At 46.8% G+C, this 13,941-nt stretch overlaps 2 protein-coding genes across 2 annotated transcripts in view; both read right to left on the bottom strand.

Annotated features, from left to right (window-relative positions):
- Positions 1–657: 657 nt before the first annotated feature.
- SRA1 (steroid receptor RNA activator 1) lies at positions 658–6,678 on the bottom strand. Its single transcript, XM_054985035.1, has 5 exons — positions 6,569–6,678; positions 6,317–6,487; positions 4,636–4,811; positions 2,416–2,524; positions 658–2,176 (listed from the first exon to the last, which is right to left on the bottom strand). The coding sequence occupies exons 1-5, from the start codon at positions 6,591–6,593 to the stop codon at positions 1,986–1,988; spliced, it is 672 nt and encodes a 223-aa protein (XP_054841010.1). The 5' UTR covers positions 6,594–6,678; the 3' UTR covers positions 658–1,985.
- Positions 6,679–8,726: 2,048 nt separating this feature from the next.
- The window catches only part of APBB3 (amyloid beta precursor protein binding family B member 3), a 31,801-nt gene continuing 26,586 nt past the window's right edge, over positions 8,727–13,941 (bottom strand). The window contains exons 12-13 of the mRNA XM_054984856.1: positions 12,916–13,104; positions 8,727–10,616 (exon numbers count right to left, since the gene is read on the bottom strand). Coding sequence (XP_054840831.1) covers positions 10,383–10,616; positions 12,916–13,104 — 423 coding nt within the window. The 3' untranslated portion in view covers positions 8,727–10,382. The remainder of the gene's footprint in view (positions 10,617–12,915; positions 13,105–13,941) is intronic.

The following is a 13,941-nucleotide window of genomic DNA, read 5'->3' as shown; positions in this document are numbered from 1 at the left end:
ATTATTTATGCGAGTCAGCTAGTGCAAGTGTGTTAGGGACGTATCATTTGCCCACCTCACCCCTGTCCTGTTACGGGTCTCAGACCTCTAGTAGCCCTACTCTTTTGCATAGGACACTTTCCAAACTGGTATCAAGAATCTATTACAAGAAAAAAATCTATCCAAACACAGAAGATATTAACTTCCCATATCAATGTTTTTGCACCAGGAAGCATTTCCAAAGGCTCCTGTCCAAGGGAAAAGCAGCCTGGGTAAAAGGAAAACACCACTGCTAGCAGAACAGATCCAGGGGATCTTAGCCCCATGGTATTGTATCCCAGATCACTAGCAGTTCACACTTTTGCTGACTCAGGCTGGTTGCACGTGATGATAATTCCCCCTCAGGGTTAATGACACCTCATTTTTACGAATGAAAAAGCAACACAGCAACTCAAAAGTGTTATATCCCATCAGCAGGCACTGGGGAGAGATCACAGGAGGAGGGCAGGCTGAAAGAATAGGGAGGAGTGCAAAGCAGCTGCAGCTTAGATGTAAAATACTGGCCAACTTGAAGTCATGGGGAGATCCTTTTTTTAGATATATATATGCAATGTTTTCTTGCCAAGCCTAAACTTACTACTTTAGCAACATAAAGTGGTACAATAACACTGAAGCAACTGAACTATTCAGTAATGTATTACACGTGTCGCACAGTAATTGCGGATACAAGTCCCATGTAAGCAATAAATGTATCATTAACATTTGTACAATATTTATACACAAGAGTCATCATCTAATCCTGTAGATTTGCAAACCACACATGGAGTGAAAACCTTGGGTTGGATCCAGAAGAAATTGGCAATTTTTGCTGATTCCCCTTTACTCCTGCAGATCCCCCTCATTACAGTTGTCAGGGCCCCCCATCCTCCAGGAACAGCAGTTTGTGGAGATCAGTTGGTTGTATTAGGAGGAGGGAAAGTTCCATTCTGCCATTTAAAAATTTAGTCTGACTACAACCTTGTTCTTTTTTTAAAACAATGCACTGGAATCACAGTTGGAACGGCCTTACAGACCATGTAGTCCAAACCCCTGCCCAGTGCATCCCTGACAAATATTTGTCCAGCTGCTCCTTGAAGACTGCCAATGAAGGGGAACCTACCATATCCCTAGGCAGCCGATTCCACTGCTGGATTACTCTTAACATGAAGTTTTTCCTAATGTCCAGCCAGTACCTTCCCTGCTGTAGTATAAACCCTTTGTTTCGAGTCACTTAAAGAGAGCAATCATGTCTGCCCTCAACCTCTTCTCCAAACTGAACATTCCCAGGTCCCTCAGACTTTTCTCGTAGGGCTTGGTCTCTAGGCCCCTGAGCATCCTGGTTCCTCTCCTCTGTGCCCGTTCCAATTTGTCCACATCAAGTGAGGCCTCCAGAACTGCACACAATACTCCAGGTACTGGATCTTTTCAATGTCAATTTCCACTTTTTTAATTGAAAAAACCGTAAAGGGGAGGTATTTTTTTCTAGCAGCATCTCTAGCAGCAGTGCAATTTTTAAAAAATCTAAATCATGAGTTTGTGAAACAATAGAAACCAAGGCTTTTCCTTAATGAAGGCATAAAACATTTTACTTAAATTTCGAAATGTTTACACCTCCCTTTTTTGGTAGACTCTACCGCTTGAAAACATAAAGTGGATGGGAACACACTGCCCAGTGAACCCATAACAAAAGACCTGTGTGAGGAATGTAGAATGTATGAGGGCAGGGTAGTTCTGAAGTACTTGCTAAAAGGAAGCAGCACAGACTTAGTTGGACTAGTCATTTTTTTTACCTCTACTAGAAAGCGCTTGGAGTTCTTTTCCTTACCAACTGACCAGACAGGCCAGCAGTAAAGAACACGTGACTCAGGAGATAGCAGCTTCTCTGCTACAAAGGAACTGGTCCAGGCTGCTTCCAAGACGAGGCCCAGGATTATACTGCTGGCGGAGTCCCTGGGCTCAACTTAATCTCATTGGTGTTCCGGCTCCAGCCAGGTTCCAATCTCTTGCTCCTCCAAGGCCAGATCCGCTGTGGGTAATTTCCTTGTTTCTGCAATAAGTCTTTTGACTCCTACCATCCATTGGCTGACTTCATTGATATGGTCCACCATCAGTGAGCGATGGATCTCGTCAGCTGCATCCCAGTGCTGACACTTGAGCTCTGAAAGAAACAAAAGAGCACCTCAGAACTTAAAGGCAGTGAGAGAGTTTTTCCCTGTCCCCTGCACTCCCACAGGAAACATGTTGGGGTGAGAAATGCAGATATCTGCAATTCACACATGGTGTGACCATTCCATTACAAAAAGCGTCTGGTTTTCTAATTCCGTAACATGAAAAGCGCTCCGAGGATACAACTCAAGAGTCAGGGATGCTGTGACAAATCCTGGTGGCACTGCTCACCTTCTGTTAGAATCCTCATTCCCCTTCTCACAGGAGCGGAGAGTTTCCCTTGTGCCCACATCTGCTGCAGCATTATCAAGCGCTTGCTGATATCATCACAAACCTGTTTCTGAAAACAGAAGCACAATTCTCTCTGGCAAGCTGCTTTCCTGTAGACTGTTTGTCCTGCTTACCACAGCAAGAGTGTCATCTTGTTTCTCTTTTTAGAAGAAGGAAAGTAAGATCTCAGTGGTTCCTTTAGACATCACACTAAATATACAAATGGGCTTCAAGTATACAACAGACACAATGGTTTAAAGGAATGCTCCCCACTGTGGTGCTCACCAAGGGGTTATGTAGGGTCTTTGCTTTTTCAGCAAAGCATCTCTTCCCCAAAACAGCCAAACCTGGCTTTCTTCCATAATGGAGAAGGAGGTGCTTCAGAAGAATCATGTTTGTGTCTGCAGAAAGCACCCAACAAGAAACACCACCATCTTAGGCAACATTTGGTTTGCAATTTCCCATCATTTTGTAATTGGCCCCAGCATCCTGTGGCACACATTTCCCATCCTCAGCATTCCTGCCATCTAAATTTTTTTTATTCTCTGAGCATTCAGCTTCACATCTCCAAGATGTAAATTCCAGAGGCATAGCAATATCTGAAGAGGCCAGCATAAGCTACTGCCCTCTCACCAAGCTATAGTCAGCAGTGCACAATCTAAGTATGCAAGTCCATAGTATCTGGTTTTCATTTGCCACAGTTAATGACAAACCATGGTTCCGTCAACCCAGATGTCATCTAACCCTAGTTATACTACTTACAGTTGCATGAAGTCCAAACTGAGTTACTGTTACGGTCTTGCACAATCTCCACTGCAGCCATTATGCCACAATAGCTGATTTATCAGTATTAAATGAGTCCTACTTGTATACAATACTCAAAACTGTTACTCCTAGTCAAGAAAAACATATTCCACACCAAGGAAATCCACATTCATTTATGTGGTATGCTACACTGAAACAAGTACAGTTAATTCTACTTGGAAACTGATAGGATATGAAATGCAATCAAAATAATGATGCATGGAGATTAGAAGAAAGCAGAGATTAACTGAAAATTTTCCTGAGCTTTTACTTTTCTGCAAAAAGTTTTTCACTCCTGCTTATCTTTCTTCATCTCATTCACACACCTTTGTTTCTACTCCTTCCTGTATTACATTTCAGATTTTTGTCCTCTCACTGCCCCTCTTTTTCTCTTAGATCCAGAGGAGTTAGCTGAGTTAGTCTGTAGTAGCAAAATAGTAAAAAGTCCACTAGCACCTTTGCATCTGATGGCCATAGTATCTGCCATCAGATGTATCAATGCATCTGACGAAGAGAGCTGTGGCTCTCGAAAGCTTATGCTACAGTGAAGTTGGTTAGTCTTAAAGGTGCTATTGGACTTTTTACTCTTTTTCTCTTGAGGCTCTCTATCCTTCACCCTTACCCTACCTCAGTTCTCCGACCACCTTCATGGGTGTACTAAAGGAGATGGGAGGATAAAGAAGTTGGGACTGGTGGGTAGGAGTACAAGTCAAACTGCCACAAAGTCTGGGCAGTCACTGCCGCTTGGACCTTGGCTCCTTTTCTTGTCATTACAGGCAAGCATTTGCTCAAAATTCAACACCCCAACTACCATCTCACCATTAGCAGACAGGAAGTCGGAGAGGGACCCACAGTATGAGGAGCATAATAAAGAGTTGGAAGAGGAGAACGGAGGATTTACTCTCCCAGGCTCAGCCAGGGAAACCCACCCCATCCTAGCACTTGCCACATCTAGAACATCTTCTCTTATGCGTAAAAAAATCTATTGTCTATAGGCTTAAGAGAATCCCTATCAGAGCTCCAAACTAAGTAAGACCACCTGCCATAATTTACTTCCACTGGATAAATGCTTGCAAGCAATGTTTGTATACTATCAGAAAGCTTTCTTGGCCCCCTGCAGAAACTGAAATCTTCCTAAATTTCATTTAATTGAAATTCTGTTTTAAAATAAGATATATACAGAAAGGTTAAGAGGCCCCCATAGCAACGCTTTTGTGGTGGCCTGTAGAAGCTCGACAAGATTGGAGTCATCTCACTACCCAAGCAGTCTATTTGAAGCAGTGGAACTAGCAACAGGTGCTAATGCTGAGACTAAAGAACTCCCTCCAGTCCAAAGGAAAACAGAGAAGTTCTGAAAGGGCCTGGAACTCCTCTTACCTGCACAGATTTCCTGCAGTTGTCCAAAGCCTCATTCAAGGGGGACATAACATCCTCCACACCACACTCCTCTTCAACCTCAAGGGCATTTGTCCTCAAAGAAGGGTCCGGCGAAGTAGAACGGGGCAACCCTGCACACTTGGGGGGAAATGCTGGTGGCGTAGGTGGAACAGGTACTAAAAACAGAAGGCGAGAAGGCTATCATCCAGAGTGTATCCAAGACTGCTTATTTCCAAGGTGAGTGAAAAAAAATCCAAAATCTGGCCTCAGAATAAAACTGGGCGTGCAAAGTTTACTTATACAGTGAACACCTGCCCCTAAGAAGCAAAATCCATTACTTTGATGGCTCTCAAATGGTAGATGGGGACCCTGCAGTGGGTCAGAACTCCCTTGTAGCTGGGTCAAAAGGCCAGAAGGAAGAACAAGGCAAGATGGCACAGGAAGCTCTGCGAAGCTCAACAGCATATTTATTCAGAAAAATTTTATACTCCCCCCTCCTTTAATCACTTGAAGCAGTTTACACGTTCTAAACTGCTCTGGGTGTAGCATTAAGTTGTCCTGAAGGGCGGTATATGAATTAGGTATCATCATCATCATCATCATCATTATTATTATTAGAACTGGTGACAGCACCTCCGTGCGTTGCTGAAGTGGCAAAGCACACTCACACCTTGTGTTGCCAATCTCCAGGTGGGGTCTTGCAATCGTCCAAAATCACAACTGCTCTCCAGGCCAGAAATCTGTTGCCCTGAAGGAAATGGCTGCTTTGGTGGATGGACACTGTGGCATAACAATAACAACATTTGATTTATATCCAGGGCTTTTTTTCAGCGGGAACGTGGTGAAACGGAGTTCCGGCACCTCTTGAAAATGGTCACATGGCTGGCGGCCCCGCCCCCTGATCTCCAGACAGAGGGAGTTTGGATTGCCCTAAGATCAGGGGGCGGGGCCACCAGTCATGTGACCATTTTTGCCGAGGCAATTTAAACTTTAAAAAACTCACCCCTTGTTCCAGCCGACCCAAAGTGACATCATTGTGCGATCCTGAGTTCTACCACTGAGTTCCACCACCTCTTTCTCCAGAAAAAAAAGCCCTGTTTATCTCTCTCCTTCAGGACAACTTAACGCAGTTTACAAAGTACGTTATTATTATCCCCACAACAATCACCCTGTGAGGCGGGTGGGGCTGAGAGAGTTCTGAGAGAGCTGTGACTGACCCAAGGCCCCCAGCTGGCTTCAAGCGGAGGAGGGGGGAATCAAACCCGGCCCTCCAGAGCAGAGTCCTGCCGCTCTTAACCATAACTGGTGTGGGACCAAGGACCCTCCATCCCAAATCTCAGGAAACGTGAGGACCCTCCCCCCGCCTATGGACTCGGTCCAGAAGTTGTAGCCCCCCTCCCCATTTACTTCACCGTGGCAACCACGGACGGGTCGGGGAAGCACCACAAGGGGACGGAGGGCTGCCACCTCCGGGGCGGGGTTTCCTGGATGAAATCCCGCAGAGTCCACCACCCTCCCTCCCAAGTTATCCTTTTCTCGAAGGCGGCTGATTTCTGCAGCCTGGAGACCGGCTGTAATTCCGGGAGATCTCCAGGCCCCACCGAGAGGCCCTCCTCTCCCCTCTCCCCCGGGCCAGGCTCCGTTTTCGCCCCGGGGGAAACTGCTGCCCCCCAGCCCGGACCTGGCCCGTGAGGCGGTGGCGGTGGCGGCCGTCCTTCTCCCGCCGCGGCCGCCCGTCGCGTGAGCGGCCCCCGCTTGGCTCCGCCGCCGCCCTGCGGAGCCGCCGCGGCCTGTTGCTGCTGCAGCCCGTACGAGAACTGGGGCGGGTCGTTCCATCCGCGCTGCCGGTTCCCTGCGGGGAGGAGAGAGGGGAGAGCCGGTTAGGCCGCCCGGCAGGGGTCCCGCCCGGCCGCCCGCCCTCCGCGGCCCTTACCCGGCTTGACGTAGAGCTCCGCCATGACGGCCGCCCGCGCCGCTTTTCCGCCGCGCGCAGGCCTCGCCCTCAGCCCCGAGGTGACGTGGCGCCTGGGCCGCCCTCCTGAGGCGAACGCCGGGCGGCGCGCCTTCACCCGGCCCGGTCCCTGCGGGTGGCGCCCCGGCGAGGCCGGGCAGGGGCGGTGTCGAGGGATGGGCCTCCGCGGAGGCCTGGCGGGGAAACGTGTAAATGAGCAAGCGAAGCTCCGAGGGAAACAGGCCGGCGCGTCGCCCCCAAAGGCCTTTCTGCGGCTCTTCGGAACCCCCAAGCCGGGCCTTGTTTGCATCTCCAACAACCAGCCACAAACCAAACAGGAATAAGTCCAAGGAGACCCAGACACAACGAGATATTGCACAGCAATACATTACCCCAACAATGTCTACTTATAAAGTGCAAAAGAATAAGTGGATTTCAGTTTCTATACCTATACATAAGCGCCCTTCAAGTAATCAGGAGAAAACCCCTCATGCCAAGTTAATTTTACAATCTAATTCGTAGACCACTTCACCTGACCAAGGCTATGGAACAATATCCAGGATGAGTCTCATCAATTTTAAGCCCAAAGAAAATAATCATAAAAATGCCCTTGTAATTAGTTGATTTGCTTTAGCTGTACTTTTGCAGGCAAGTCACCGTCAAGGAGAACAGAGTTTCATCCGACTTTTTGGGGTGGCTAGTAAAGCCAATGAAAATTTGCCAGAGCCTCGTCTTCTTTGTGCGGTCAGATTCCCTGTGAGGCAAAACTGCATACGTTTTTTAACATGCAATACATACTGCATATGCAGCTCTGAACATGGGGCAAATAACACCCCCAAGGCAAGCCCCTCCACGCCACAGTCCCAAACTGAATCAGGCCTTACCCATTGACTTTTAAAACAACATTCCCCTCTGTAGCTGCTGGAAAAGTGTATCTGGTACGAGTTTAAAAAACTTAATTGTATCATTTGGTCCTGTGTAGGTTTCTTATGGAGCAATCCTAAACAGAGTTACACCCTTCTAAGCCCATAGACTTCAAAGGATGTAATTCTGTTTAAAGACTACCTGTAAATGTTAGTGAATTGTGACCCTAAATAAACCAAAGTTTGTGTGCACAGGTGTGTTGGAGTAGTGCAGGCTACATGCTGCATTACAGTCACATGCTAATGTGCCGTTCCAAATTTTCCTGACGCTCCGGGCTTTTTTTCAGCTGGAACGCGGGGGAACAGAGTTCCGGAACCTCTTGAAAATGGTCACATGGCTGGTGGCCCCGCCCCCTGATCTCCAGACAGAGGGGAGTTGTGATTGCCCTCGGAGGGCAATCTCAACTCCCCTCTGTCAGGAGCTCAGGGGGCGGAGCCACCAGCCATGTGACCATTTTCTCCGAGTGCGACCGAGTTCCACCACCTCTTTTCCCAGGAAGAAAGGCCTGCTGACACTTATTCCTAAATAAGCACAGTCTTGTCCTACTGCAGTTACATCCTGCCATGGCAGGTGTTGCCTCCACTTGAAAGACTGCCTAAGCGCAGCCTTGCATGGGAGCATATTTAGGTGGTTTACATCACCTCCAACTTTTATGCTAACAACAGCTCTGTGAAGTAGTTTAAACTGATAGCCCAAATCCTCTTCACAGCTGAGAAGGATTTGTGTCTTCCCAATCCAAGTCCAGCAGAATATGTACAACCTCATTTTTGTTAGTGGAACTTACTTGCAAGTAAATCTGCCTTCAGATTGGGCTGCAGTCCCTACCTGCTCACAAAAGGTATCGTTTATGGCTGCCTTGGGGCATTTCAGTTCCACAGTCCTCATCTTAAGGCTTTAGTCTTTTGGGTTTGTCCTTTGATGGCATTGTATGAACATGAACACACACGAAACAGCCTTCAGCTGAATCGGACCATCAGTCCATCAAGGTCAGTATGGGCCACTCAGATAAGCAGCAGCTCGCCAGAGTTTCTCCGGCAGAGGTCTTTCATATCACCTGCTACCTGCTGCTGGAGAGTGAACCTGGGACCCTCTGCATTTAAAGCAGAGGCTCGTTCATGCAATATCTTCCTCACCAGCTCAGCCCAACACCAGTAAAAATACCTGGAAACGGAGACCAAACATAAAACAAGTCCGCCTTTCTTCCACAGTCGTTTATTTGCACAAATTATGAGATATAAAGTATTACTGAGGTAGACTCGAGTCTATTGTAACCAGGGATCGTATTATAAATAAAAGGAGATGAGTTACATTGAGACCCAGAATGGGAAAGAAGGAAACTTGTGTATGGAAACAAACCCCCTCCTTCCACCCGCCTCAGCTACCCAATTCTAGACACGGAAAAAATGGTGCCAAGGAGTAGCTTTCAGAGACAACAGTAAAACGGGCTCTCAGTATGTATACTTTTTAAAAAATCTGCTGGAGAATCTGCATTTCCCCTACTTACTACTCTCAAGTGTAAGTCACTCTTACACATGTGTTTGTTGGAGTTGCTCACCGGCATCGGGCCATACAGTCGTGGTCTGTTTGAATGGTTTGTCACCCATCAAAGCACCAGTCTAGGTGTGCTGGTGTTATAAGGACAGCCATGAGTGCTGGAGCTGAGCACACATCGGATCCTTGCAGACGTTCTGCTAGTGAGCACTTACGGCTCTCTGGGGGCACCATCTGGTAATGTTAAGCCAGGGTCTGGCAACCTTTTTGGCCTCGATGCCCTCCCAAATGCACCGTCTACCTGTGCACCAGTAAACAAAGGAGAGGCTGGAAGAGTTAAAAGTTGTACTTAGCCAGCCACACTACAAACAAGCAGAGCCCCAGTAGTGCTGGCAACAGCTCGGGCTCACCCCTGCCCTGGCTGGCAGCTGCTGCACAGGCTATGCCCATCATCATCTCTTACACCACCATCAGACCCTCAGGGGCTCACTGCGGTTGCTTGGGCGGGGATCGAGCCCTGTGTGCTGAGCAAAATGGTCCAATGCACCACAGTGCCACAGCCAAGCACAGCTTGTTTTCTTGGTATCAGGAAGGTGCATTTGTTAACATCACATGCTTTGAAGTAAAGAAAGATTGGCACCGGTTTTGCCAGAGCAGCACAGTGGCAGACCTTTGCCATTCTCAGCTATGCGTAATGTGGTGAAATGGATGGAGCCGTGTCTGCCGCAGTGCATGGATTATTAGATTGCCACTTGTCAGAGGGAATACTGCCCTTCATCCATGTTTGACAAATATATATTTGCTTCCTCAAACTCCCACGGAGGAACCTCTGCATTAACTGCTTGGAGTGATGGCGCCTGCTTCCTTCTCTCGGGGCTGCATTCAGGTTTAATATACCACCCATTCATGCTACAACTTGGGAGGGAAGAGGAGAGATGCCCACAGCTTATACTGCATAAAATCAAGAAGCTCACATGCCTGTCACGTCCTGCCCCACAGAACCCCTTGGGCGGCAGAAGCAAGTTTTGGAGCCTGTGGTGTTGCGCTGGGTGCTGCCTATTCCATAGGCCAAGAAAGAATATTCTCGCACCTTCACATGCTATGTTGCTGTTATTCCCCCCAAAGCAACCTTGCCACCTCCTGACAGCATCAACTTAGCAAAGGATTAGAACGTGATGCACAGCGTGTCCTGAATGAACCAGGACCCTCTCTAGGGGAGGAGGGGTAATCTTCCTGCTTGGGTTGGCTGGGTCTTTTAGCTTCACTGAAGAACCAATAGATAGAATTATGCTATTTACATCTGGAGCTGAGGGATCAGCAAGAAGGCTGCTGCTGTTTGCCCTCTGGGGCCTGCTGTCTCCTCCGTGCCACGTCTTTCATCTTAAGGGGTGTGTAGCATGAAATGTTTCTGGCGGAATGCTTCAAAGAAAGAGAAGACCCCCCTCTTGCGGGTAGCGGTTCCATTGCCGTTTTTCTGCAGGGAGTGCCCCATGGCAGGAAATGGGCACCCTGGTGAGTCTACTGACACTGTCCTTTTCATCTTCAGGATGGAACGGGAGCCGCTTTTCAGTCTCATTCGAGATGAAGAGGCTACTAAGCATTTCTGATACTGGACCTTCCAAAGAAACAAATCAGTAGATCATTGTAAATTTGCAGTAGGGCTGTACATTTGGACATTTAATTTTTTTAAAAACAACCCAAACTGAATAGTAAAGAGTCTGACAAAGAGAGCTGTGGTTCTCGAAAGCTTATGATACAATAAAGTTGGTTAGTCTTAAAGGTGCTACTGGATTCCTTACTATTTTGTGGCTACAGACTAATACGGCTAACTCCTCTATATAGCCTATTGCCTATATGAATTACGGCTGGAATTTTTTGTATCACATTTACCTATTGTGGCGGAAGAATTGTGATTCTGCACGTTTGTGGAGTTTGCAATTGTAATTTTGTGGAATATAATTGTATTTTGTGATTACGATTGTGCTTCTTCCACTTCTTTTCTTTCTGTGTATCCTTGTATTGGAAGTGGAACTCCCCCTCTTGTTTTGTCTAACTCCTCTGGAGCCAAAATTGAACATGCTCCATTCTTTAATATTGTTAATATCACAATCACAAAAATGTATTAATGTTCAGTATCCTACATCTTACTATTTGACTGCAGATAATGTAAGCATAACCAGCAGAAGTACAATGATCTCACCACTGAAACAATTATGCTCTTCTGTTTCGGTGCACAGCATGTCTGTCAAATTACTGTGCTGTCTCAGTGGCCTTTTGGGTTCTATATAGGGCTTTTTTCCTGGGTTCTATATAGGTTCTATATAGGGCTTTTTTCTGGGAAAAGTGGTGGTGGAACTTAGTGGGTTGCCCTCGGAGAAAATAGTCACATGGCTGGTGGCCCCACCCCCTGATCTCCAGACAGAGGGGAGTTGAGATTGCCCTCCATGCCACTGACACAGAGGGCAATCTCAACTCCCCTCTGTCTGGAGATCAGGGGGCGGGGCCACCAGCCATGTGACCATTTTCAAGAGGTTCTGGAACTCCGTTCCCCCACGTTCCTGCTGAAAAAAAGCCCTGTATATAAGTATAAGTAAGGCAGCCCCACCATTTCCTTTTGCCGATGCAAATACCTGCTCTTCCTGCTTTGTAAGGTTGCCTGCTTCCTGGGCTATGTAACGCGGCTTGCTTTTTTGGAGTTTCCGAATGCAAATCTCTCTGCCATTCTGCTATGCTGCTTTCACCTTCTTTTTCCAAACGCCTGCTCTGCCTTTCTGACTATCAAGGAAGGGCCGTGGCTGTTCAGCATGGGGGACATCTGCTTTGCATGCAAGGTGCAATCTTGGCATCTCAAATTGAAAGGATCAGGTGACAGGTGATGTGCAAGACCCTCGAGAGCCACTGACAGTTGGAGTAAACAGTACGGATCTTGATAGATGGTGCCATTCTGCTTAGAGTTACACCCTTCTAAGACCATTGTCAGGGTGCAGATCTACTTACAATAGCACTGTCAAGGGCTGGCGGGGAATAAGGCAGATTCATGTACTTCATTGGACTTCTGCGGTTGCCAAATGCTTCGCTGTGCAATGCAAGTGAAGAGTTTAATGGCACAAGAACACTTTTTCCTATCTGCCTAAAATTTGGCAAGCAGGCTCTTTTGGGTGAGGGATACAGTTTGGAGAATTTCATCGCAGTTGATGCGTACGGGGGTAGCTAGAGCTAGAAATATGTCCTGCTTTTAAATTGCCTCTCAAAGGTGGATTCTTTCTCCTACCTTCCTGAAATGTGGTTGGTAGTATCCTATGAGGGCAGGATATTATCCCTGAAAATTACATCCACTGAAATTAACAAGAACATATAAAGAAAATGAAACTTTGAATTAACTGAAAATTACAGTGAATAAAATGTTTGTGCACTCTCCTACTTTACAGAGCACAAGACCAGTCAAGGCACGGAAATCCCGGATTCTTATACTTGGCTGGTATACAGATCGGGGAGAATCTTTGTTGATCCATGATCCCAGCTTTAGGCCTTTGCAAATTGTGGAGGGATTTGAGCCGTAATCTGTGGGGATTGGGACTGATCCAGCATCACTGCTTCAAAACTGACTCGGAGGCCTCCCCAGAGAATGTCTGCGTTAGACAACCTGGGGGATCTGGGAAATGAACCCTTTCATTAAATCCTTTTCAGAATTGACCAGGTCCATTTCCACACTACTTACCTTCATCCAGAATGCCGCAGAACGTTGCGAAAAAAACGCAGAAGATAGCGTTTTCTTGCGCGAGTTTTGTGCGACATCGCACAAAAACTCGCGTGAGAAAACGCTATCTTCCGCATTTTTTTCACGACGTTCTGCGGCATTCCGGATGAAGGTAAGTAGTGTGGAAACGGCCCTGCTCTGGTATCAAGGTATTTACCATGCATGCAGCCTGAACTCCTTCCGAGATCATGCCTGCATCCGGCTCACACCAAAATGCCGTGCACTGGAAACGTTGCCGTCCCATGTCAGTGATGAGACCAAATGTGTGGGCGTCTTTCCCAATCCCGATAAAAGTCACATAGCGAACCTGGCATTCCCAAAGACAGGCATCATCTTCATCCTCGGCCTCAAAGGAACACAAAAGAAATCCAGTCAAGTAAGATAACAAAGGCGTCCCAAGCACCTTCCGTATTTCACTTCCATCTTCTTTTTAAGTAATCACTCTTGGCAACATCCATCTCAAATTGAATTTCAGTATCATGTGGAAACCTTAACCATTCTGACAGCCCTGGTCAAGTCTGACTTGAGGCCAGCTCAGTTATCTTACACTGTCAAAATGAAACAGTTAAGTAAGACAGATGAACTGAAACAAACCAAAACTTAATTGTGGAGTTAATGAAACCAGCAAGGGAGGGTTTCACTTTCCTTAGAAGATTTAAGATTATCCCTGATGATAATGGAAATTAAATACGTGAAATTCATTAGCAAATCTGATACACCCTAAGCCAAGGGAAAACTAAGTGGGTTTAAGTGCACTTTACGGGATTAAGGTTTCTCAGAACTTGATTAACTGTTATAGGTAGATCTCTCACTACAATACGGAGGATATTTTGAATTTTGTAGCCAAAGTTATATAATGGGAAGGCAATGGAAAACAGAAAATGTTTGCTTTTTACTAAAACAATGAAGAAGGAAATCTCATGAGCTGCTAGGAAACAATTTCTTAAATGCTGTGGCCCACTCAACAGGTTTCAGGTTAAAATCCTTCCCTGAAGAATCTCCTAAGGCAGAGATCCCAGTGCTACAGCCATGGGTGCCGCAGTGCCCACTGTCACCGTTCCTAGCGCCCGCCAAATGTTTTTAAAAACTGGGCCGGGCCAGGTGGGACTTCTGTCCATCAGGGCTTTCTGAACGGCTGTTGGGGATCCAACTGCAGATTTTTAAAAAGTTGCTTCAGCAACAG

The sequence above is a fragment of the Eublepharis macularius genome, chromosome 7 (genome assembly GCF_028583425.1).
Source record: "Eublepharis macularius isolate TG4126 chromosome 7, MPM_Emac_v1.0, whole genome shotgun sequence".
In the NCBI taxonomy this organism is placed as follows: Eukaryota; Metazoa; Chordata; class Lepidosauria; order Squamata; family Eublepharidae; genus Eublepharis; species Eublepharis macularius.
This window is presented reverse-complemented; position numbering and strand designations above follow the sequence as displayed.

What these genes read in the sequence shown, in the direction of transcription:
- SRA1 (XM_054985035.1), bottom strand. Translation starts at nt 6,593, where the DNA reads ATGGCGGAGCTCTACGTCAAGCCGG. An exon ending in ACTGCAGGAAATCTGTGCAG is followed by an intron (nt 2,525 to 4,635) that starts GTAAGAGGAGTT and finishes TTCTGTTTTCAG; the next exon opens with AAACAGGTTTGTGATGATAT. An exon ending in AATGAGGATTCTAACAGAAG is followed by an intron (nt 2,177 to 2,415) that starts GTGAGCAGTGCC and finishes TGTTTCTTTCAG; the next exon opens with AGCTCAAGTGTCAGCACTGG.